Here is a 26,426-nt window from a genome sequence, read left to right as displayed (position 1 = left end):
GGACAGATCCTTCCAACGCTTCCTAGCACAGTGTTCTGCTGGACAGCTTTATAATTTCCCTGCTTCTGGGTCTGGTATGTAAATTAACGCAATTTTTCATGCTCTTAACATTAATCACTTAAAATATATATTTCAACTTTATATTCCTGAACAGATAAAGTACTTGAAAAAGTATACTTGTAGGAAGTACTTGAACAAAAAAACAAAAAAACAAAAAAAACCAAAACCAAAACCAAACAAAAAAACCCAAAAAAACCCCCAAAAAAACAAAACAAAACAAAACCAACAAAAAAAAAGAGCATGAGTAACTATACATGAATAGCACAAGCTCAACTCAGCATTCTACAAAGTGTAGAATAACAATATTTTACCCTGCCAAGCAAATCAATCATATCCCTCCAAGCATTGCTCTACAGTTAGGAAAACTCTGTTCTTCTTAATTAAGATGGAAAGTTCTTTGCCCAAAGTCTTTGTTTAGTCTTGCTCCATTACCAAAGCAAGCAAAAGCAAAGGCTGCTGTACATTGAAATGACTGAAATTTTACCAGGGTCTTATCTCTTAAACTAAGGTACTGTGTGACCCCTTCACTTTACTTAACATGAACTTGTGAGCTCATCGGTGGTAGCAGCCAGCAAAAAACTGACAGTACTAGTAATGTTTACATTCTATTAAAGCTTTTGAAGGCAAAATCTCATCCGACAAAATAATAGGGACTGTCTGCTTGTGGCTCGTAAACTACGATAAATTCAAGCGCATTAATTGTTCTGGGGCTATGTCTCATGAGGAGCAATAGGAGTCCACTGGCACAGAACTCCTGAATAATACAACTCTGTGGATGTGGAAGGCAGGGACACAGCCACAGACAACTGCACCACTAGATTTTCTTGGGTGTGGATTCAAATGCTCTCCCACCTGCCAATAGATCAAAAGAGGGGAACCTCAAAATAAATACTCCCTCTCCAATAGAGTGGAACCACAGAACCCATTTCCTCTTCTGCCTGTGAAACATGATCAGACAACTGTTGTTGCTACTGTTGATCAAGATGTACGTGGTGTATGTTCCAGTCTGTAACAGGATTTTACAAATATATGTGACCTTATTATCCAGAAATTTGGCCTTCCCTGTTCAAAGAGGACTCCATTCTTCCTCAGAGTTTTTCCTTACTATCTCTTCATATCCGATCCAAAGAAAAGAAGCAAAGATCTTGACCTTCAAATCACTTAGAGGAAAGAAGCACAGAGGAAGAGATACTGCCTCTCAGGAAAAGCGCTGAGCCCTGAGGAGCATTGCCAGTCTATCTGCATTCAGATAATCAGAGCATGATGTGCAAATGTGACTAGATACTGGATGCTTCTTGCCTGCTGGAAAAACTTGAAGAAAGCATTTTGAACCCTAATGGAGCAACAGATTTCCATAGCAGAGAATCACTAATTGGTTAAAAAAATAAGTAAGTTTAATTTGAATATTAAGAAGAAAATTACATCCAATTTCTACACTCTCAGAAATAGTATTTAATGTTAAGTCTCTACATGATAAATGTGAAAATACCTTTTCTATTATAAGTGCTTAAAAATGGCTTAGCACAGCCAGAACTCTACACTTAATTTCATGCATAAACCCAGAAGAAAAGAAAATAGGGGAATGGCAACTGTTCAGAATTTCCATAATAGACTGGTGGACTGTTGAAAGAAATAGACAGTAAACTGTCCTTCATCATCAGGAACTGCTATCAATGTTCTCCTTTCATAGCTCTAGGAGCACCTTGAGACCAACAAAGCTCTTGGGCAAGTTTATCTTCGATCTATTGTGGTATTGAGCACCTGGGACAAGCACAAGAATTGAAGGTGAAAATTGTAGCTGAAGTTTGGAATGGGAGCAGAGGGAAGGGCTGATTTTAGTTGGATACTAAAATATGCTCCAGTTTGGAGTGTCTTGTAAGGATCAGGAAAACCTTGAGCTGAAATCATTATTCCAAAATATATTGCTCTTAGTAATTTTAAAGCCTACCTTTTAAATTTAGTCTCCATTTTAAGATAATATATTCTTTCTTCTTTTTTTTTTTTTAAAAATGCTAGCTTACATCTATGTGTTTTCTAAATTCAATTGAGACAAAAGTTACCTTCATCTTTTTTCGAGGTGGGGATGGAGGATTTTGTTCGCTTTTTCTTTTTGTGGAATCGTTCTTTGACAAAAGAGGGGCTTTGTCATCAATCTCATCTTCATCAGTGACATTTTCAACATCAGAAACTTCCCCAGTCTCACCATGACTGCCAAAATCTCTCCTGAGCATACCTTCCTCAATTGTTCCAACCTTTTTATTTTTTATAAGAATTTTGAATTTTAATGCCTGTAAAAAAGAAGTTAAACAGTAGTAACTAGAATTATGTACAGTTTAATTATAGGTTTTCATATCTAGATATTGTTTAACCTGCATACAGAACTGTTTATTAAGTATAATTAAGTGAGGTAACACAATGAAGTGAAGATAGATATCGGTGAGATGGAAGTCAAAAGCAAGTAAAACACACAGAATCTGGGGTCAAAGCACACAACAGAATGTGAATATCTAACCCCATGACATGAAAAATGGGTCTCCACCACACAGATACACAGATGTTGAAACTGTGACCAGGATTATGATAGGAAGCTAAATAAGTGTCAGAGGTGATGTCCATGTAAGGCATAGGAAGATATAATTTTTTATGCTTTAATTCATTTCTATATAAAGAGACTTACAGGCATGTATCTGATATTAATTCGATATTTTCTCAGCTATCATTGCAGCTGCTGGAAATTTGTTACCCTGTTTGATTACATTAGTGCACAACTGTCTAGCATATGGACCAAATTAGAAGTTTTGTTATGTCATTGTAAAGTGGGTTCTTATGCTGATCTTACCTGGCCAGAGAAATTACCAGTTTGCTAACTTGTTGCCTAAGCAGTTTCTCTATTTTTGAATGGGTATGTTTCAAATTCCATAATAAAATAAGTTGGAAAAAAATTCATTAAAGTTTGTAATTTCTCATAAGACGGCTTTCATCTGTGCACTTGAATCTGGTGAGTGTAAATTTAACTTAGATTTATGAAATATTATTCGCAGTCAACAGCTATTACGTAGGAGACATTTGTCTCTACCTCTGTACACTAGAAGTGCCAGTGAGTAACTGGCTTAGGTTCTTAGATAAAGTAACACAAAAATATTCCTTAAATTTTCTATGCATTAGTGGAAAGGAAGACTATACTGCTGGGAAAGTTACAGAAACAAGGAACAAATACTTCCACATTAAATAAACGATAACTGAAACATTGTATTATAAAGTATCCATTAAGTAAATATGAAAAGCACGGATGATAAAAACATATATAAACCCAAAGCTTTATAATAGAAATTAGAGCCATAGGCAAAGAAATAGACATTCCATTTATATACATGGCAACTTCCATTGCTGATAGTCCCCTTATCACTTCAGGCCTTGCATTAGCAGTTTGTCAGTGTGTCAGTGGAATGAGATATCCTATGCTTGATATCTATCAATGCCATGCTACTGTAAGATTTGATTAGTCTCTGCACTGGTGATTCAGAATCAGGAAGCCCTTTAACATTTCCTTCATTTCTTATTGATGCACTCTTTTTTTTTTTTTTTTTCCTGTGATATTTTTAGAAGAGTTTTAATATGAGTAATGCTACTCATATTTTAGAGTTCTGGATTTTCCTTTGCATATTCATATTTCCCAATATTTAAAAGCAATTCTATCTGCTTTTGGTCTTGTATTTTGCTAGTCATAGGTAAGATTTAATTCTACAGATTAAAAAAAAGACCCACAAGGGAAGGAAAACCTTTCTATGGCTATATTACTGCCTCCCATATGGAAATTTACTTTAACTTAAAAAAGACATAGTCTGTGTCCTCACATAAAAATGGGCCATGATGTTATAAGTCAGATAGTTTTTACATTTCTGTTTATGAACTGTTGGCAAAGATGTAAATACCCTTAGGTAGGAAAAACATTTATTTATCTCTTTTTTTTTGTCTATAAAGATAACATTTCAAAACCACAGCCGTCTTTTCAAAAACAATTACAGAAAATACTGTAGCAAGAAGAAATTTTGCTCTTTTTTTGCCAGAAACAGATTAAAATAATAGTTAACCCAAATCACTGAAAGTTAACCATGATCTGAAAAGGTATACCATGGATGTTAAGACTGAGCTTCAGACAGATGCTAAAAAAAAGGAAGACAAATTTATGGTTACAAAATCAGTGACTATGTGAAATTTGTGTTCTTTAATTGGTAATCAGCAGTGCTAAACATGCAGCATATTTTTGCACAAATGCCTGTATCTTTTAAGCAGATAATGAGCTGGCAGTCTGAACATTCACTGCAACTTCTCTTTTTTAGTTTAAATACAAAATACAGACTACTTTTAAAAATAAATGGTCAGTGTGTACTTATACATAAATTGTAAGCATACTAAAAATTTTAAATATGTAAAACATAATAGATCTTCCCTAGAGCACAAAGGGACTCCAAGGCTGGCGCAAGCAAAAGCCTCAAGTACAGTCAGTTGTAACAAATATTCAAATAATTAAATGAACATGGTTACTGGATGTAGAACACAGAACAGCTGAAGTGATACAAGACTTCAAGACAAAATCACAAGCGCTTTGGAATGGATCAGGCAAGCCCACCTACTGATAAATTAAGGTGAAAAGGGACAAAATTCAGTCCTCAGAAATGTAGAGAACAAACCCTGGACTTGGGTCATGAATATTAAAAAGAGAATAGCTTTCCCTGTTTCAATTGAGTGTGGTCTCCTCTCTTCTCCTCTCCTGACCAGCTATAGGTGCATAGTAAGAGGAATATCAAATCCTGAAAATATTGTTAAGTAAAAAGGTTAAAATCTGTTTAAAGTTTTACATCATTTTCTATTTCAAGAACTACATTATTGTCTTAAATACTGATATAGGGTAAAGATGTGATACCTTCCATGAAGTCTAACGTGGGGGAAGCTTTTGAGACATTGAAAAATTTATCTTGCATGACAATAACAGTCCCACTCTGGAACCAAATTTCAAAAATAAAGACAGGAACAATTTGCTAGTGGCTGAGAGTCTTGACCTATTATAACTTTTGGCAGTAAGGTTAAATCCCATTGGAAAACAGGACCCTTAGCTGGAAATGCCTTGTCCTGTTTTAGGTAAGGATTCCATCAGATGTAAGAGAAATATGAAAACACACAGAGATTTACCCAACCATGTAATCAAAAAGACAAGTGACAAGTCTTGGAGAAAATTCCAGTGCAGATGATTTTGCAATTCTTACAGATTTTTAAGACTAAAAAAATGAGTTGTGACTGATCTGCAAATATGTTGCAAATAACTGTAAATCTTTTTCTCATGTTTAAATGGAATTTCTTGTATTTCAGTTTGTTCCCACTGTCTATCACCATTTCACTGTGCACCACTGAGAAAAGTCCAAGCCCAACCTAAAGAATCCAGAAATTTTATGACAGACAATATTGATTTTCTTATTTTTGAGGTCATCACCAAGGCTTGCTACATTTCCAACAGCTTTCTTCTCATTTTTGTAAAGCATAAATACCATAGACAGATGGCAAAACAATAGACTGGAAATGTTTTTGACTTGCTAAGAAGCAAAGATATTTCTGATGCAAAGACTTGGTCAAGACATTTGCATATGTGACTTGTAGGTCAAAAAAATAAGAATGAATCTCATCACTGAAGCAACAGAATTATATATGCTAAAGCAGTCTTGATCTTGAATTTCTGAGTGAAAATCTTCATGTCCTACTTTTTCAATAACAAGAAAATAAGACTATATAGACATGGGAGAGGCAAATTTGGAGATGGTTAGACTGAAAATTGAATCATATAGACCCAGGTTAATCAGACTATTACCCTTTTGTGAGATGTTACAATCAGTAAAAAGTTATTTATCAGAGAATATAGACAGTCAGGTATAACCAAGCTTCGAAAGTTTCTCAGTGAGACAGGTCTTTCCAGAGAAAGGAAGAAAGTGCAGTAGCAATATGAATCTCTTAAGACTTACACTCAGATGTTATACCTGGATGTCGAAGACTGGTACTTGGTTCACCCAGACTGGTGCTTTCCGTCTAAATAGTGACTATTCTGGGAAAACAGTGACTGTGTACAGGAATTTTCTTTGTATATTGAGTAGATACAGGTGAAGAAAAAGGTGAATGAGAAGATCTGGCTATAGGGTTAGGTGGTTTTCCCCCTAATAGTAGGATTTAAAATGCCCACAGAGGATGAAGTTGTACTGGAGACCTTCTATGAATCTTTCTCAAGGAGGTTATTAAATGGGTCTTTTATTTAGATAATATGGCTTTAATAACTATGGGGAAACCTCGGAGATTTTGGCCAGAAATGCTTCTGAACCACCCCAACATAGCAATTGATCTTGCAGCTGTGTGGTAAACATTGAATATGACTTGTAAAATAACAATAGTTACCACTTTACTTTCAGTTAACTATGCATCAATATTTCTTTCCAATTTTGTGGTAGGAAACCTGCAAATAATGATAAAATCCCAAGAAGTTCATGTATATATCATGCAAGTAGAGTAAGGCAGCCTGATGTACTATAATGGAAAATAATTGAGGAGCAAACCTTCACCAAAAGCATCAATGCATTTACATTCTTTTGTGTGTGTTACATTTGAGGCTTACTTGTTTCTTTCAGTAGCTGTCAAACTCATTAAAGAGGAAGGATTCAGCAGGGTAAGAAAAAAAATATCTACTTCTAGGATTCTAATATTTTCTAAGTTCATCTACAAATTGCTGCACGAGACATTACATTCTGTCATTATATCAGTGTAATCCAGGAGTGCTGGTAAAATCAGCAGAGATCTCTGGCACCAGTCAGTGATGTCAAATATAATTCAATGTGGGAATTGACTCAAAGGACCTGATATTCTGGTGAATATTAGAGGATGTTCATGAAGTCTCTTTATAAGCACCATAGTGGCCAAGACTCCAAGGAGAGGGTTGTAGTGGATCTATGGCTTTGGGTGGTAAAATACCTGGATGGGAAGGAGGTAAGGGGGTAGATATGGTCAAGCTCAAGAGTGGCATCAGTTTATCTCAGTGGATAAGGGATGTGTGAAAGAATGAAACAGTGCAAAAGCCTTCTCTTTCCCCTTCCCCACTTGCAAAGGAAGAATTCTCTGTTGAGATGCTACAGAATACACTAATATTCCAGAAAATAAACAGTACTGGTAGAGTCAGCTGCTGGGTGAACCTATGACTGAGACCAAATAATTAAAAAAAACCCTTTTTTGAAATCTTCTGAGTTTTGTGTTTCAGAGCAAGTATGTATTGAGAAAAAGAAAAGAGCAATAGCTTTCAGTGACCACTGAATTTTCTCTTCTGGACCTTCTTGTGATTTTCACTTAGACTTACAATGGTAGGAATTATACATGAGCTGAGGTTGAAGGAAACACCTAAGATTGGGTTTGCTCTGCATTTTAATCTCTCTTCAGGATACAAACAATTATCTCAGCTGACGAAGTTGTAGCTCAAAACCTACTTAGAAGAGGAAGCAAGAGATGACAGCAGAGGATAAAATAATTTCCATGGAGATCTCCGCAACTCCAAGATCTAAGTAAGCACCTGTAATTGGCAAATGTTTCTATGAAGTATTTGGAGAAACTATGGGGTATTTCACTTCATGTACCATTTGGGCACCATTTGATTCAGATCTTGAAGAACATTGAGAGGTGGGTATTAAAAGGAAACCTTGCATGAGCTGCATGTACCCTTTCATAGGAGGAGCAAAACTAGGAACAACAACAGTAGCTGTCAGACGAAGTAAATTTCCCACCCAAGAAACATAATTTTTCAGTCTCATGTGACAGGAAGAAGCTGGAAGTTGAAGGTCCTTGCCAAAGAAACCTGAGAGACAAGGGAAGGAGTGCTGAACTGGTCGGTCCAGAGCCAAGCTTTTGAGGGATCCTGCAAGCAAGTTGACAAAAAAAAAAAAAAATGCCTAGCAAAGAAGACAATAGCACAGGTCATAAACACAAGAGGTGGTAACTAAGCGGTCAGTAACTTGATGTGACAGACAATCAGAGGACCTGAGGGACAGAAGTATGCCCATTGCATTTATAGACCTGTGAGTCACATGTGGAAGTAAAGAGGTTTGTGCTGTGTCTCTAGGGATATTATCAGACTGTAATATTCTTTAACGGAGCATATTATAAAAATTGTCTCTGTGGTTATTGTTAATTTCAATGAAGAGTGAAAGACACTCTGCCTTTTCAATCTCTCCCTTCTTCTTTGCTAAGATCCAACCAGAAGGGAGGAGAGCAAAGCTCAACTTAAGACAGGTGAAAATGACAAAAGGAGGTAAACAAGATCCTAAGGAAAATGGAGGTAAAGCACTGTAACTTTAAACCAAATACCTTAATTTTTAAACTCAGAGTAATTCAATTGATACACACACAGAGGCACACAAAGTGACTTGAAGTATATTCACCTTAATACCAACTTAGAGTGACATTCATGCTCATTTATAATCAAGGTAAGTAAATATTTTAGCATATAAGTAATTCACCACTGATTTTTATTTTGCTTTAGTGTAAGACAGTGTAACGGTCTAAAAAATGAAGAAACAATGAAGAAATCATAATTTTAAATTGATATTTAGAACAGACTTTAAAAGCATATCCAATAAAACATGCTAAGGAAAAAGCTAATAATCTAGGAGAAAGAAATGTATGTTGGCCACAGAACATGAACAAGACTCTAAAAAGAAAACTTAAGACCTATTAGATCATATAATGATTTCTTTTTAAAAAATATTGGGGGTTTGCTATATTTTCTGTTTCTTTTTTTAATTTCAATATTCAATTGAAGATACAGGTTCACATATAAATACAGATGGTTACGTAGGAAAGTTTCAAAAGTTTTTGCATGTGAATATATTACTGATAGATAGTCATCTGATGAGAGTTTTGCTAATAAGAGTACTTAGATAGGCAAGTACGTCCCATGAGCGTATTGTTCATAGCAATTTTTTTTTTCAAAGTGAGTTACCAGGCTATCAGTTGTATTGGCCTCAAAGCAAATGTATTTACTGCACTTGAGCCATGAAAATGAGCACATAATTCTGTTGAACCAATCTCATATCTGAGCAATTACAATGAACTTCAATCATCCTGACACTTACTACATTTCATTAGACATATTAGAAATCAGAAGACTGTCAAGTTTAAAGAACAATACTCTTACTCTGTTACTGGTGTTAACACTTTTGATACAATTTTCTTCCTAGGATGACTTTACCAATTAAGTTCCTATAGAATCATACCAGATGATATAGATGACAACTATTTTTTTTTACACTGACAGAATCCTTCTCATAAACAACATTTTAAAATCATTTCTGGTTCTGTAAAATCTCTTCTGTGCTGCTTAAGTCAAGCAGACTTAAGACAAAGTTCAGCATCTGGCTCACTCAAATGAAAGTGAATTTACCCAGGCCTTGAATACACACAAGGTCCCAAACTTTCTTTTTGAATCCTAGAATCATAGAATGGTTTAGGTTGGAAGGAACCTTAAAGATCACCTAGTTCCAACCTCCTTGCCATGGGCAGGGACACCTCCCACCAGACCAGGTTGCTCAAAGACCCATCCAGCCTGGCCTTGAACACTTCCAGGGATGGGGCAGCCACAAATTCCCTGGTGGTTCCAGTGCCTCAAGTCTTTCGGACACACCATTTCAAAACACTTTTTTCCGTGACAAAGTCTTTGAAAAAATACATCTCTGTGGGTGTTGTGTTTCCTTATTACAGTGTTTCCTCCCTACGTTTTCATTTGCATTATTCCATTTTCAGTTATTGAAACAAAAAAAGGGATATAAAATATGTTATATATCGCTGATAGCGGTGACAAGCCTAAATAACTATTTTGTACGTATGCATGTATTTGTGTTATAAGAGATTAATGAAAAATCTTTTGTCCTTGAAAGAAAATTATGTGCAAAGACTGGAACAATGGAAATGTATTTGTTTTAGTTTGCGATAAAATTTTCAACACCCATCTAATTGCCTTTTCTGACTTCATATCCCAGGGGTCTCAAGCCACCAGCTGAGAAACACTGCCTTAGGGAAAAAAACACTGAGAAAGAGAATGTTTTTGCAGTAATAGAACTCAGTGAAATAGTTCCATCAACATTGTTATTGACAAAAAGTGTAGATTCAGTTTTCCATTTCAATAACATGTTTAAATTTCAGGAAATTCATTCAATCTAAGGAAAAATAAATAAATTAGCGTAACACAGGTACGCTAACACATGTATAAAGTGAAGGTTTTTAAATTTTGGTTCAAAGCACAATGTTGATTAAAAATTTATACTATGTTTCCTCTTTTAAAGCTAGAACACTGGAAGCCTTATTTCAGGAGAGGAAATGAGAGGAGAGGAAGAGAGAGGAGAATTGTTCAGTTTAACATCAAAATGTTGACTTTACAGGACAGCAGAAACTTTGAAGCTGTGCACTATAACACAATGCGTCAATTAATTTAATTTTGGAAATTTCAAGTTATCAGGTGTTTGCATAGCTGTCAGACACAGAGTTCAGATTCAATAGCACTTAGTTCTACAATCTTTGGCAAGTCATTCCCTGTATATAGATCTGCCCTTTTGAAAGGTAGATAGTCTTTCTATGCTTAGACTACCAAGTCTCCTACAGAGGACTACTGTAGGGGAACCACCCTATAATAATTTAATTCATGTTAAGTAATAGTTTACTTAAAAAAAAAATCAGAGTAATTTCAGTTGCTCTTCTCAGTTTTTGATATGCAGGTTTATTCAGTGTGAGTAAGTATGGTTCAAAACAAGACACATTACTGCAGCTGCCATGTTTCCATATAAAATAAACTAAAAACCCCAAACTTCACTTAACTCTATTTTATATAAGATAAAAATTTTAGTGTATCCAAAGCACCACAAGTTGGATCGATGTGAACTGCAAGATGTAAAGCTTTGCTAAAATGTTAGTATGTTAGCTTTTAACATACATGCTTCAGCATTACACTGAAAACAGTTTTCCTTTAAATAAAAAATGTCTGTATCAATCCACATGATTCAGTTTTGCTTTTTCTGTTTTCTTTATGTTTTCATGTGGTTTTTATTGTGTTGGTTAATTACTTTTTGTTACCACCTGAAGTCTATTCAGACACCTGATGAGCAGTTTCATAAATTCAATTTCAGAAGATCTAAAAAAAATAAAAATATCATTTTTTCCCCCTATCTTTCACAGAGAAGAATGCAATGTTATTACCTCGGGAGAAGGCAGTTGAGTTACATGTGTATCACCAATTGTTGAAGTAAGAAGTTTGTCACCCAGAATAGCTTCTAAATGTTCTGCCATTACTTCCTGTTGCTCAGGGCTGCAGTGGTTCTCCAAAGACAGTACAACTGGATAGTCAGATGCCTGGAAATATAATTTAAAGGTTTTATTTACTAATAAATAAAAAACGGATTACTTGTTTTCCCAAAATACCTTACAGAAGTCCCCTTGGTAATCTGTATTTTGCTTTATTTTCAAAATGTTCAGAATATAGGTCAGTTGTTTCAGGTTAATAACACAATAAAAAAGCTCACAATATTTATGGAAAAGGGAAAGCTCAATTGAAGAATAGAAAAAAAAGCATCCTCAGGAAGTTAAGGGGGGGGTTAAAACAGGGCTATACATACACAGATATTAAAAAAATAAAATCAACTGAATATCAGTTAAGAAGGACACAATACTTCATTACAGAAACCAGGTAGTATCTGTGCTGATCTTTGGGAAGTGCATACTGAAGTGTATTTGCCCAATAATCCATAGAAAATAATTTATCAGAAGCATTTAACATACTGGTTAATGTTTGATATAAGAAAAGGTAGAAAGAAAATAAATGGTAAAGTAGCCAAAAATCAGGCTGATCCATTGCACAGTGCTTTTTTTTTAAGGTTGGACTTGATGATCTCAGAGGTCCCTTCCAACCATGGTGATTCTGTGATACACAGAGCTTCTAAAGAACAATGCATTGGCTACTATGTGTCTCAAATGGTGTTTCTCAACAAAAGAACTTACAAAGAAAAAGTAAGAATTAGGATGTCATCTGCCAAAAATGGAGGAAGGGCTAAAACCTCCCAAACACACTAAAGCCCAAAAAATGTTTTAGGGTAATTTCAAAGGAGACAAAACATTCCAAATTCTAAAAACATCGATGTTGAGCATTTTGGTGTTTTTCAAAACTAAAGAAATCTTCATCTCTTCAGACTTAAAATCCACCATTCCCAAGAAGCTCTATCCTAAAGGTTATGTCACAACTGCTCTGAAATTCCATTGACTAAGTCATCCCAACAGGGAATTATCACATTAGGTAGATGAACAATGTGTATATAGTCACACACATAATGCTGGCTTGAATACAAGAGTTAATCTTAATAGTTATTCAGGACTTCATTTGAGCAGGAGGTTTGCCAGAAACCTATACAAAAGACTGAGACAGTGCCAAAAGCTCTCCAGCTTTCGCTGCTTTGCCAGAGATAGGCAGAAGCCTTAATGAGTCGCCTGACAAAAAGAGAGCATTAGATGGTAACCTTTATCAAGTGTTGAATTGAAAATAGAAAGGGAGGAAATGGAAACCAGACTAAGTCTCAAACTCAGCTATAATCTAACTTTTTTCTCTATTTCATAAATTCAAGCATAGGATATAAGATAGACTGATAGTAACAGAAGTGTAAGTGAAGTAAAAAAATCAAAAGATAGAAAGAAGGAATAAAACATCAGACTGATTCTGGAGTAGCTTTTCACTTTATATTCAGCCCTTGCTTAACGGACTTCAACTGATAATTTGACCTAACATGCTGAGTAAGACCTTCTGAATTCCTTGCATCATTTGGTTTACAATCATTATCAGCAAAACATGTTTACCGTTCCTTAAATAAAATTTAAAAAAAGATATTAGGATCATATAGCACAATTTTCCCATAATTTATTTCAACAATGTCCACTGCTACTAGCACTGTCTCTGTTTCGTATTTTTTTACCCTGGAGAATCACTTATGAAACAACCATGTCCATGTGCTTTGTTAAAGCCATCATCACATGTATTTTTTTACCCTGGAGAATCACTTATGAAACAACCATGTCCATGAGCTTTGTTAAAGCCATTATCACATATACATATATATATATATATATACATACATACCACAAATGCATACTTGTCTATCACTCGAATTACAGAACTAAATTGAATTTTGCTCGTTAAAGTGTGACCATGATACACAACAGGTTCATTGTTCGAGCCATCCCAGCAGTCAATTTCCAGACAACGACATCCTTTTAAGAGAGCACTTCAAAAGAACAAAAGAAACAATTTTACTGTCAGAAGAAAGATACCACACTTTCTTATACAAGTTGCCATATTTCTGATTACAAGCACATTGAATAATTACAAAAAAGAACCCCCTACTTTTTCATCACAGAAGAAAATAAACCCTATAGAATTATAAAGATATGAGGCAAAGCTACATTTTCTGTTTATCTTGGGCATGTTAGGTAATCAACTTTATTAGAGCATTAAGGAGCATCTGAATAACCTTCATTAAGAGACTAAAAATGAGGGTTAAAGATTTAAATAAAAAAATTTTGAAGATGGCTTAAAATAGAAGAAGAAATGTTTGAAAGGACCTTTTTTATTCTGGGTTTTGAGAATCATTATGCTTAAAAATAACAGCATCGCACTTACAGAACGTTTAAAATACTAAAAACCAGTATCTAAATACCTGACATATCCCCATAAATCACTGGGTCCTATTAGTTGGTCAGATATCAAGTAGGTGTTGTGAGAAGATGAAATATAATAGTCACATAATGGGCGGTTCATATCTTGGTAGACAGTCCTGTGCTCGCTTTTAAATACCGAACAGTCTTCTGAGTTCATGTACCTTATAAATCCTTCAAATGACATCTGCCGCCTTTTCCTCACTGAACAGAAAAGAAAGCAAAAAATTTCTGGTGTGAAGCTAAACTGGTGGTTGTTATCTGTGTATTTCCATAATTTTTAATAGCCAGTTCTGAACACTGCTAGAGGTTATACAGCATAACACTTTCCTGCAATTTTAAAATCAACACAAACATCAGATGTGTGCAATTCTAGAGATGAAGTGCTGTGGTTCAAAATTATGAGACATTTTTATTCTTCTCTAGACACCAGTAAGAAGAGTTTGCAGTAGTCCTAATTAAATACAAAGGAAAATATTTGTTGTTGTTTCGTTTTGGAAAGTAGTGTGTCACTCAATGCTTCTTTTCTGTGTAGAAAGAACAGGAATTGTTCTCCAAAATGTCAATTGGAGACTGTCAAAATAATCTTGCAGAAATTACAATTCCTAGCACCAAATACCTTCTTCAGTTGTGGAAAATTAGAAATAAGTACTGATGAAATAATGTTTAAATTAGAAGTATTTGAAATAGAAATAGCATCTTAACAAAATAAAGGACTGCCCACAAAGATGAATTTCAAATCAAGCTTATTGTATTACTTCATCTATAACAAAATGTGCTAATTGCCTCCAAACCAGTGGTAGTCATCCCATTTGTTTTGCTTTTAACTGATTTAATGACAAACAGATCCATTATTCTGCCAACTGCTGCTCAAATGTCAAATTTCAAATGTAATAATTTTGCAAATGATATAATCTCAGAAGTCAGCTTTGCTTTATGCAAAACATAACCTGGTTTGAGTTTGTCAGGGATTTTGCCCAGTTCTGGCTGCAAAACAGCTTTATATTTGTCATTATAGTAGGCCACTGATAATTAAGCAGTAAGTAATCCAAGATTATATTCTGTTAAGAATAACTTAAATAAATCAATGTATACAAGCTTTTTGAAAAAAAATATAAAATCAACCAACCGAACAAAAAACCACAAATAAACCCAAAACCAAACCCCAAAACTCTTATCTGACCTGTTAATTCTCAATACAGCTACAGGAATCACTATTTACAGGTTAGAGTTGTAATCATCAGTCTTCAGTATGTGTACAGACTGGGTCTTTTATCTCTAATGAGAATTTATCAAAACCATTCTGATGGTGGGAACACAAAGAAAATAATTATTTCTAAGTTATACAGTGTGTTTTTTAACTAGAAAACTTTGTAATGTTTAAAATGCTAAACACAAATAGAAAATAAGGATGCAAGCCCTCCAGAGATAATACATACATTCATACGCTGTTGTCCTTAAGCATAAAAATGTTATTCCTACCAGAAATCTGTTGAAGTAATTCCTAAAGGCTTCCATTGATGAGGAATCCACAGATATCCTTGTAATCCCCTTTCAGCACTAGGTAACTTTATTATTTAGAATTTTTCCCATAATGTTTATCCTGAAACTTCCTTGCTGTTAAAACTATTTGTTGTTTTGCACTATTCCTTTCCTTTTTTTTCAGACTTACATATGTATTAAGACTGCTATTGCACTTCCTCTCATTCCACTGCTTTCCAGAAGAAACAAGTTCAATTCACTATGTCTTTCTGTTTGGGTTTTCTCAGACATCTCATAATTTTCATTATTTTTCTACAATCTTGCCATCTGGTGAACTTCCTTCTTGATGTACGGTGCCCTAAACGGAGTGCGCTGCTTCTCCTTATTGAACTTCATCCTTCTTTTCTGTATCGACAATTTGCCAAGATCATTTTGACTCCTAATCTTGTTCCCTATGATACTTGAAGTATACAGCACTACACTACAAATAACACTTGGAATTACCTTCTTATCCTCATTGTGCCTCTAATCCTATCCATGCGAATACTGAATACTGAGCAATGTTTGGTTGTTGTTTTTTTTTTTAGAAAAGAGGCATATAACAAGCTTCAAAAAATAAAGTGCATTTGGTTGGCATAAAATCATACCATAGAATGGTTCAGGTTGGAAGGGACCTTGAAGATCATCTAGTTTCAACCTCCCTGCCATGGGCAGGGACACCTTCCACTAGACCTGATTAATCAAAGCACCATCCAAGCTTGACCTTCCAGGAATGGGGCATTCACAACTTCTCTGGTCAGCCTGCTCCAGAGTCTCACCACTCTCACAGTGAAGAATGTCTTCCTAATAGGTAATCTAAACCTAGTCTCTTTCAGTTTGAAGTCATTACACCTCATCCTATCTCTACATGGCTTTGTAAATGTCCCTCCCCATCTCTCCTGTAGGCACCCTTTAGGTACCGGTCTCCCTATAAGGAGATATAAGGTGTCCCTGGAGCCTTCTCTTCCCCAGGCTAAACAACCCCGACTGTCTCAGCCTGTCTTCATAGTAGAGGTGCTCGAGCCCTGTGATCATCTTTGTGGCCCTCTTCTGGACTCACTCCAACATGTCCATATCTTTCTTATGTTGAGGGCTCCAGAGCTGGATGCAGTACTCCAGGTGGGGTCTCACGAGAGCGGAGGGGCAGAACTGCCTTCCTTGACCATTGCAGCACATTGCTGGTTCATCTTGAGCTTCTCATTCAGCAACACCCAGAAGTCCTTCTCCTCACAGTTGGAAGGGACCTTGAAGATCATCTAGTTTCAACCTCCCTGCCATGGGCAGGGACACCTTCCACTAGACCTGATTAATCAAAGCACCATCCAAGCTTGACCTTCCAGGAATGGGGCATTCACAACTTCTCTGGTCAGCCTGCTCCAGAGTCTCACCACTCTCACAGTGAAGAACGTCTTCCTAATAGGTAATCTAAACCTAGTCTCTTTCAGTTTGAAGTCATTACACCTCATCCTATCTCTACATGGCTTTGTAAATGTCCCTCCCCATCTCTCCTGTAGGCACCCTTTAGGTACCGGTCTCCCTATAAGGAGATATAAGGTGTCCCTGGAGCCTTCTCTTCCCCAGGCTAAACAACCCCGACTGTCTCAGCCTGTCTTCATAGTAGAGGTGCTCGAGCCCTGTGATCATCTTTGTGGCCCTCTTCTGGACTCACTCCAACATGTCCATATCTTTCTTATGTTGAGGGCTCCAGAGCTGGATGCAGTACTCCAGGTGGGGTCTCACGAGAGCGGAGGGGCAGAACTGCCTTCCTTGACCATTGCAGCACATTGCTGGTTCATCTTGAGCTTCTCATTCAGCAACACCCAGAAGTCCTTCTCCTCACAGCTGTTCTCAATCCATTCTCCACCCAGCCTGTATGTGCTCGGGATTGCCCTGACCCACTTGCATGACCTCACACTTGGCCTCATTGAACTTCATCAAGTTCACATGGGCCTACCTCTCAAACCTGTCCAGGTGCCTGTGGATGGCATCCCTTCCCTCCAGCACGTTGAGTGCAGCTTGCAGCTTGGTGTCATCAGCAAGCTCATCAAATGCTGAGGGTGCATTCAATCCCATTGGCCGTGTCTCCAAAAAAGATGTTATACAGCACCAATCCCAATACCGACCTCTGAGGAACACCATTCGTCACTGGTCTCCATTGTTGGCTGAATTCTTTGAGTGCAATCATCCAGCCAATTCCTTATCCACCAAGTGGTCCATCCGTCAAATCCACGTCTCTCCAATTTAGAGACAAGGATGTCATAGAGGACAGTGTCAAATGCTTTGCATAAGTCCAGGTAGATGACGTCAGTTGTTCTTCCCTTATCCATCAACACTGTAACCCCATTGCAGAAGGCCATGAAATTTCAGGCATGATTTGCCCTTAGTGAAGCCATGTTGGCTGTCACCAATCACCACCTTATTTTCCGTCTGCCTTAGCATAGCTTACAGGAGGATTTGCTCCATGATCTTGCAGGGCACAGAGGTGAGAATCCTGGTCTGTAGTTCTCCAGGTCTTCCTTTTTTTCCCTTTTTAAAAACAGACATTATGTTTCCCCTTTTTAATAAAGTCAGCAGCTTCACTGACTGCCACGACTTCTGGTCAGTGTGGCTAGAACACTTGCCGGTGAAGACCGAGGCAAAAAAGTCATTGAGCCCCTCAGTCTTGTCCATGTCCCAGATGACCAGGTCTTTAGTTTCCGTCTGGAGAAGGACCACATTTTTCCTGGTGTTTTCCTTAATCTCATTTAATGACTCAAGACTTCTATTCAAAATTAAGAATAAAATTGAGAGATAATCGAATGCTTGCGTAGAACAAAATTGACATTTGGATGTTACTAAGACAAAACTGTCAAGTGTGAATCACATACTCACTACTTTTACAATCAATTCCATAAAATAGTTGCTTCAGCCAAAAATGTACAGTTTAGCACACATACAAACACAAAATCTGTTAATGCAGCATTTTGCCCTTAGAAATTTAAATTTTACAAGAAAAATGGAAAAGTAACATATTCCATACTGTTCCTGAATTAAGTACATCACCCTCAGAGAGTTAATTCAGAGTTATCTGGCTCAATAGCATTGAAAAATCTTCTCTCTCCACACACAAATATTAGGGATGCACTAAATGTTATAGAGGGACTTATGAACATTGCATACAAAATCTATTCACTGTTTTCATCTTAATCTTGACATACCAGTGCTATCAAGTTTATCAGATAATGGTTGTTACTGTTAGCAAACCAGTCAATCAAATGTCAAAATCTGCCCTTTTCCCTTTCTGCAGTACACAGGACAAGAATGGCAGATGAGTCTAACAGATCATCCTGGTGAAGAAAATTCTGTACCAAATTCAGAGTGACAGTTACACAAAATGGTCCATCATAACACCATATGAATCAACTATCATGTCAATCATATCTGGAACTTTCCAATAAATAGGTTTGAGTGGGAGTATTAGTTCACTCAAAGGAGCATGAACAATACAGTTATTATTTCATTCAGGAAGATCATTTCCAATCACGAGACAAACAATTTTATTACAGATGAAGAAATAAAAAAGAATTTGGCTCAGCACCTGAAATTTAAACCAGAACTTAAATTAAAACTCTAGAAACTTCAACTGATATTTACAAATGATTTCTAATTAACTACAGATTCTTTATTGTTTAACTCCTTTATAGCTATTAATTTTCCCATCAAAATAGATAACTCAAAACAAAAGGAACCTTTTAAACTGGTAACTTATATAATGAACTAGTAAACGCATTCGTTCTAAAAAAAAGTAGCACATATTCAACAAAATATGTTCTAATTTAAAAGGCAAACTTGGAAAGTAATGGCATAAGGAATCAACAGTTTTTTTAGCATGAACTATGCCTACCTTCTTCAATGGGTTCATGCTTCAAAATCATTTCTAAGGCCAGTGTTTCACAAGTTTCAGTTTCATGTTGTTCTTTTCTGAGAAATTCAATGAGCTCGGTGTCAGCTAGAAATTTGCTGGTTGGACAGTAAGCACGGAAAAGTTCCTGAAATTCAGCTCTGTGTACAATAGTTCGATAAATTGCCCTGAAGTCCTCCATGGTAATCAAATGTGTCTTCCGTTTGTCAACAGTTTTCTGAAAAAAAAAAAAATCAAAACAGTCAATACAAAGATATGCAATGATACAGAAATGCATACAAAACACTCCATTATAACTGATCATAAAAGCGAGAAGAATAGAGAAGACCTCAGGCAACAGTGACTGCAATGCATTATCAAATTATATTCTTCTACTTCCGTATGCAACTTTTAGATTTGTCTTTGTGTGTTTAAACTGTTTTTTATAAATTAAAATGTACCGTATGAAATAATTAACATCTAAGTAATTAGAATAAATGTCTATATAAAGCATATGCAAAATTAAAACACATTATATAAAACATCTAAAATGCTATGGAGTAAAATAAATCTGCAGCATAAAAATTATCGAGTGGAAAAATATATTGAATCTAATAACTGTCCAACAGCAATTTAAAACATATTGTAAATACTTTCAGATACATTAACATACAACATACAGCAAACAGTAATCTAAAAAATGAAACAAGAATGACCAAATTATCATGAGGTCCAAGCCTTACAATATATCGAATACAAAATACTATTAAAATCTGGGGACAAGATACTTTATAAGAACCTATGACATTGTGTTCTAACAAGCCAGAATGTTTAACTCAGGTTATGTATTCACACTTACAGAACTCTTTAACTGTAAACTTGTTTTCATAGAGCTTTAAAAATGTTAGCATATTAATTAATTTCAGTGTTTCAATAAAAAAAGCCATGAGAAAAATTAAAAGGACAAATGAATTTGAGTAGAATAATACTTTTTTACCATTCCTGCCATTTACTTTTTTCTCAGGTTTACCAATTTTATTTATCCTTTAAAAGTTTTTACATGAAAAACATAATCATGCACATGAAATAAAGATGTTTCTAACAGTTTAGCTTGCATTATTCTTAAAAGTTGCTAAGTTAAGAGAAACTTTGGAAATTTACTGCCAAAATTGCTCATAAAATCAGAAATAAATGGCAATTCATTACCTCATTGATTACTACTGTAAACTGATCAAAATTCTCCTTAAAGTGAGACTACCAACTTATTTTATATATATATTTTTATATATATCCTATTCAGCATCTGATAACGTGGCACCTGCTATGGTTATTACAGCTTCCCCAAAATTATCCATAAAGTGGCTTACTTAAGCTTTGGCTGCTCTTTGATAAATAGTTTTGATTACTACTAAATTAGGTTAGTTTTGAAGAGACATCATAAAAACTAAAAGCCTGATGATGCATTACCAACATCTTATGCAGTACAGTTCCTACTAAGACATCTCTGAATAAGTTCAGCATTAAAAGTAAAAATATGTTAGATAACCAAAACAAGTACAAAAGTAAATTTCATGAGGAGTTCTAGCCAAAAATTTGACAAATCAGTAATTGAGTATTTGCTTTGAATTTGTGAAATGGAATTGTGATGATCATTTTTAAGAAAACTCACCAGTAAGAAAATAACTCAATGCACTTGTTAATAATATGCATTTTATAACTGCTTGAGAAAATCCACATCTAAGGTCGATATCCTCATTCTAATTTTTAACATCTGTAAGAAAACTGCAAATTTACCTATAACTGTTAAATATTAAAAGAAAATACCAATTTATTTTGGAATAAAACATTTTATCTGGACTCAGGAAATGTTCACTTAGGTATTGGCATAAAGACAAGCTTGGCAAAAAAGTTGTATTTTCCATCACAGTCTCCTCTTGAAGGAAATAATATTACATAGGAGAGCTCAAATTAAAGTTAAGAAAATCATGTTGATTTAAAAAAAAGATTGTTATAAAAATTTTGTTGGTAGATTTTTATTATTCCTATTTTTATTAATGCAAGTCAAACCTTTGCTATTCAGAAAAAATATATCTGGAACAAAGACTTAGTCTTGAGATGAATTATATGAAAATCTATTATGCCTTAGAAATCTTAATGTTCATAATGCAGATATTGCTCAAAGGAACATTACAGTAAAATAAATTCAAAGAGAATAGACAAGAAAAAAGCAGATTATTCTTTAAAAACTATGTTTTCTGCAACATTTATTTTGTCATGTACAACCATTCGTTTAACTGTTGATAAGTGGTTACTTACAATGCCAGTAAGATTTCCTTCCAGGCTGCTTTGCATTTTTATGTACTGTTATACTGATGAACAATTTGAGCCCCAAAACTATTTAAAACACTCAAATTTTTCTCAAATAGAAAAGAATATCTAACAGTTCTGCTACAAATAACTACATCAGATTGTTAAGTATATTATACTGTTAAATATAACTAGATCAGATTGTTCTATGCAGCTCTAAAGTTTCTGTCAGAAAGCAAATTTGGTGGGAAATCCAGAAAACAGTGAGAAATAGTTTCAGGTTCTCAAGGTTGGCAATTCTCATATTCCAGTGCAAGTTCAAAACCCAAAAAAATCATTTCAGATTCTCAAGGTTGGCAATTCTCCCAATGCAGTGCAAGTTCAAAAACCACAGGCACCCTCTTTAGCAAGGGTTGAGTTCGTGCTGCCAGTTTTACCTTGGCTTGACAAGGCAGAGATGAAAGAGAGAGGAACAAGATAGAGTCAGGAAATCCTAATGCCTTCCCTCTGCCTGTCAGCATGACGTGACCTAAAAGTTTCTGAATAGCCACAGTTATTTCTCCTCTGTCAAATCTGGACAGAATCAGCCATTTGGTTACAAAATTCTCAAAGAATCCCATATATATGTAGCCATTTCGCTTTGTTCCCTTAGGAAAACAGCTCTACCAAACATCAATTTTTGGTTAAAAAAAATGAGCTAAAAGGAAAATGGGTACATCTTTTGAGTAATTACATGAGGGGACCTGAAGAACAAGATAACCCGATATGTCCAAAGGCACTCAATTTTGCACTATTTGCTCACTGGACCACATCCATTTGATGGTAATTTGCTTACCTACATTAAATTAACTTACTATTATATCTAATTTCTAGCTATACCATGTAAATTTCATAGAAATCTCTTAAATGTTGCCTTATCTGAAGGCCACATCCTTCCCCAGGGGGTAGAGTGCAATTCCCAACCATTCAGGCACAACTCTTAAATACTTCAAGGCAGAGGTATAGTGGAAAATTGAGTGAATGAGAGTGCTGGATCTATGTTGACCTGAAGCCTGAGCAGATCAGAGAACTCCATATTGTTCTTCTGGCAAAAGGATTTTTAAGAAGTCTAAATGGCTCTGCCCAGCATCAGATAGGCATGTCTGGGTTCATTTGCTTGATCACAGAAGCAGCTGGTTGCGATGAAACCACAATATTTTTTCTCAAGTGAGGCCTTGTTAGAAAACGGTTGGGAATCAATACCTACATATTTTCCATCATGCTACACTATTTTGGTTTGGTGAAGAGATGATGGTGGCAATCACTCAGTTATCTAATTTATACCAACAAAAGACGTGAACAAGGCAAATTATTAGCATGCCCTATCAGTATGAAATTCACTTCTTGAAACATTAATTTTTAAATGCCAGCAAACAAGGTGCGTGTGTTGCTGGACTTTTAAATGTATTTAATTGCTTAATCTACATTTTCCTCACCTTGAAAACATGTTTTACATGTGTGGAATTAAAAGGCAATTGCAGGGTTTCAAGCAGCTTCAGTGTGCTGTCTAAATCAATTTTCCCAGTCCTGAACTCATTCTGAATGATGTTCAAAAACCACGTATGAGGGATCCGGTTAAGGAAACTTCTGGCCCATGTCATTGCCTTTCAGCAGGTGAAGAGGGAGAAAAGTTTAATTTTCTTAAACCTTAAAGTCTTGCGCTCTGTTTTTCTCATACTCTAGAACATCCTTGTCTTCTGATAACACAGCAGGCTCCGAGGCGTGCAGAAAGACATTTTTGCTCCACACCCAGAGATTCTGAGGGAAAAGGTGCCAAAAAAGGGCCAGAGGGAAAGAGAAGGGGAGGGTGTGCAGGAGAAGAAGGGGTGGTGAGGGGGAAAAGAAAGGGGTGCACTGAGAGGAGGGAAACGTGGGAAGGTGGAAGGGATGCCTCAGCTGTGGGGAATGGCGGGAAGACGAGTGCCAAAAAAAAGATGAGTGCCAAAAAAAAAAGCATCAACGAGGTGAGGGCTCACAGCACCAAGCCCACCCAGCCAACCTCAAGTAGGCCAGGCTGGACTAGATGGCTGCCCCAGGCTCTCCCCTGCCACCCAGCTTGAGGGGGGTCCCATGTGTACACAGACCGGGCCTGGGGGGGAAAAATGGCACTCAGGGGGTAGATCATACAACAGCAGTGGTCGCAGGGCAAGGAGACAAGAGGAAGAGGAGGAGGAGGTAGAGCAGGAGGAGGATATCTGTTCTCCTCCATGGCAGCTCTGCATCGCCTGCTCCCGTCTCTTCACTGAGGTGACGTTGGCAGCATTTGGCAGGACATCACCTTGGCTTGCTCCAGTTCCCGGTGGTACCCTTTCCCTTCCCTCACACCCCCCCGCACCCCCTCTGGGATGCCCAGCACCCCTTCGGTATGGCCCCAGCCTTGGCCCCACACAGCACCGCCTCAGCTGCCGCTGTGAGGTCATAAACTGCAGGGCCCCTCTTTCCCCCCCCCCTCTGCCGCCATCCTGGGCATCTTCCCTTCAACACCCAGTCCTCCCTTTGCCTGTGGCCTCCTGCCTGTTGAATAGCCCTTGCGCCCAGTACGTGCGTTAGGAAGGAGCTGTGCGAGCTGGAGAAGGTGTCTCACATTTGCGGGGATGAAGTCCCCCCTCTCCTGGGGGCTTCAGCCAGGTTGTCCGAGACATCCCTGCTCCAGTCTGAGGTAACAAGCTGGTCAGGCAGGAGGCTGCCCGCCCTGGGGGCCTGTCATAAAATGGACACCTTCACCCCCGTCCAAATAAGTACGTGCTCCTGACCCGCTACAACGACTTAGAGGGAAACTGCTTCTTTGACCCTCAGAACAAATTGCATTTGACCACCCATGTGGGTTAACCAGCAGCGCCCAGCAGCATGATGTGACGCTCGGTGAAGAGGCCCTCCATGAGGGCTTGAAGGGCTACGTGAGCTGCCACCTCCCTGTGGGCAACTGCTGCCTGTTTAAAAAATAAGCCCGGGGAGGAGGCAGATATATTTGGCCTGCATTGAGCCCCGTCAGTACCACCCTTCAAATCACTGGAACAGCCTGTGGAAGTCAAATTAGACTTTTTTTTCCCTGGCTCCATTCACTGCTCAAGTCACAGGGATCCTCCAGTTACACCGCCTCAGAGATGCCAACTTCCATGTAACTGTCAGCAGGTCTGTGAGTGAGGCTCTGAATGTGATAGACCAAAGTCAGGTTTTTTTCCACAGATTTTCGTGGAATTTGTGAAAGCTGAGGGCACCAAGTTTCATGTTGCCATTCTGGAAAACATTCTGGCTTTGTCAGAGGATATATAGGGAAAAAGGAAACTCCCTGTTACTCACGCTTTCATGAACTGGCATAAACTATGGAATGGTTAGCAACTGAACTTCTCCGATAGAGAAGTGCCTCTGTGCTTACTGAAACACATTATTATATAATTAATTATAATTGTTAATTATAATGTATAATTAAAAATAAAATAAGAAAGAAAAAGACAAAATGGGGATGTCTAGTTGATTTATTTCTGGATTACTCAGGACAGTGCAGAAACTGTCATCAGTGAGTCAGCACTTTGAAAATAACTCAGGTCTGCAGTGAGTGAAAAATAATTGCTGGGGTTTGTTTTTTTTCTTCATGCATTTTATTTTTCAACTGCTTCTAGAAGTACTAGTAATGGTCACTGTCCAAGGCAGTACCATGCTACAGGTAAGCCAGCAAGCAAACTCTTACTTTTCTTTGCAATTTCACCCATTACTATATTTACTTATGTAACTTCACACAATATGTAGAACTGGTTATAAGGAAATAGGTAAGGTCGGTTGGTAAAGATATTGAGGTATTATTTCTAAATACTTTCATTGTTATTAAAACCCAGGATATTCAGTCTTCAGGCTTTGCTTGTGCATATCTATATGCACACGAGACATCCCTAACATCAGATGAACAAAGGGAAATCAGTACACAGGAGGAATAAATTTCTTATAGCTTGTACAGAATCTATTTCAGGACTGACCAGGGATGTATGCTGGGTGTTGCAACACTGCAGAATAAAGTAATGCTACTTCCCTACTCTATGTGTTTATTACAACTGCCAAAGGAATGCATGTGATTCTGTTTTACTTTCAAATTATGACAGTGATGCTTTGCTAATACGTTTATTACAATAAATGAAATGCCTACCACACTTGCTGTTTTCTGTACATATAACTTTTAATTAGAGTTTTATTAGAAACAAAGTTTTCTTTCAGTCAGTAATGTAAACACTGAACTTTCTAAAAATATTGATGGGAACATGTAAACATTATTCTTATAAATATTAGATGTTTTTCATGTAAGCATAAGATCTTGCTTTTGTTCCTCACTGCTGGTGACAATTACATGAGTTGAACGTGCCCTTTCATAACTACTGATCAGTGGCTTCATAGCTTCAGTGTTCAGACTGACCATGATTGCTTTCATTGTCTTTGTTTTAAAATGTAGTCAAGAACTATGCATTGTTATTGTTTGGGGGTTAACCAACATTGTGAGAAAATGCCATCTTAAGATTACTCTTCTGATGCAAAATGAAGATTTTGCATCTGTACTTACACCTGATTTGAGAGGTTCCGTACTCTATACATCTGGGTATGATAATTACCCCGATGAAAAAGTGTCTAATATAAAAATCATCATTCTACATTGTTCTATATTGTTGATGACAAAGTCATATGCTCAGTTTTTATTTATAAGCATACTAATTTACAAAGCCTTATTGCAGAAGACGAGGTTGTAGTGTTGCCAATATTTGAACGAAGCTGAAATAAATGAGATTATTCCTTTGATTTATACTGATTTTCTTCAGATTTGCATTGACTAGGCCACATTTTTCATCTGGTCGTTCATCTTTATGGTCACTCA

General features: G+C 36.7%; 2 protein-coding genes across 2 annotated transcripts in view; one reads left to right on the top strand and one right to left on the bottom strand.

Annotated features, from left to right (window-relative positions):
* Positions 1-23,870, bottom strand: part of PLCZ1 (phospholipase C zeta 1) — a 58,339-nt gene extending 34,469 nt beyond the window's left edge. Inside the window, exons 1-7 of the mRNA XM_014937291.1 lie at positions 23,767-23,870; positions 23,008-23,131; positions 19,229-19,463; positions 13,827-14,028; positions 13,250-13,394; positions 11,326-11,478; positions 2,121-2,348 (exon numbers count right to left, since the gene is read on the bottom strand). Coding sequence (XP_014792777.1) covers positions 2,121-2,348; positions 11,326-11,478; positions 13,250-13,394; positions 13,827-14,028; positions 19,229-19,463; positions 23,008-23,131; positions 23,767-23,780 — 1,101 coding nt within the window. The 5' untranslated portion in view covers positions 23,781-23,870. The remainder of the gene's footprint in view (positions 1-2,120; positions 2,349-11,325; positions 11,479-13,249; positions 13,395-13,826; positions 14,029-19,228; positions 19,464-23,007; positions 23,132-23,766) is intronic.
* Positions 23,871-23,936: 66 nt separating this feature from the next.
* CAPZA3 (capping protein (actin filament) muscle Z-line, alpha 3) lies at positions 23,937-24,907 on the top strand. Its single transcript, XM_014937221.1, is given in 7 exon segments — positions 23,937-23,986; positions 24,172-24,262; positions 24,264-24,309; positions 24,312-24,374; positions 24,377-24,513; positions 24,516-24,746; positions 24,749-24,907. Coding segments are annotated over 7 exon segments (777 nt in total).
* Positions 24,908-26,426: the final 1,519 nt, after the last annotated feature.

The sequence above is a fragment of the Calidris pugnax genome, unplaced genomic scaffold (assembly GCF_001431845.1).
Source record: "Calidris pugnax isolate Ruff unplaced genomic scaffold, ASM143184v1 scaffold1, whole genome shotgun sequence".
Lineage (NCBI taxonomy): Eukaryota > Metazoa > Chordata > Aves > Charadriiformes > Scolopacidae > Calidris > Calidris pugnax.
Note: the sequence above shows the minus strand (reverse complement) of the source record. Positions and strands in the feature narration are given on the sequence as shown.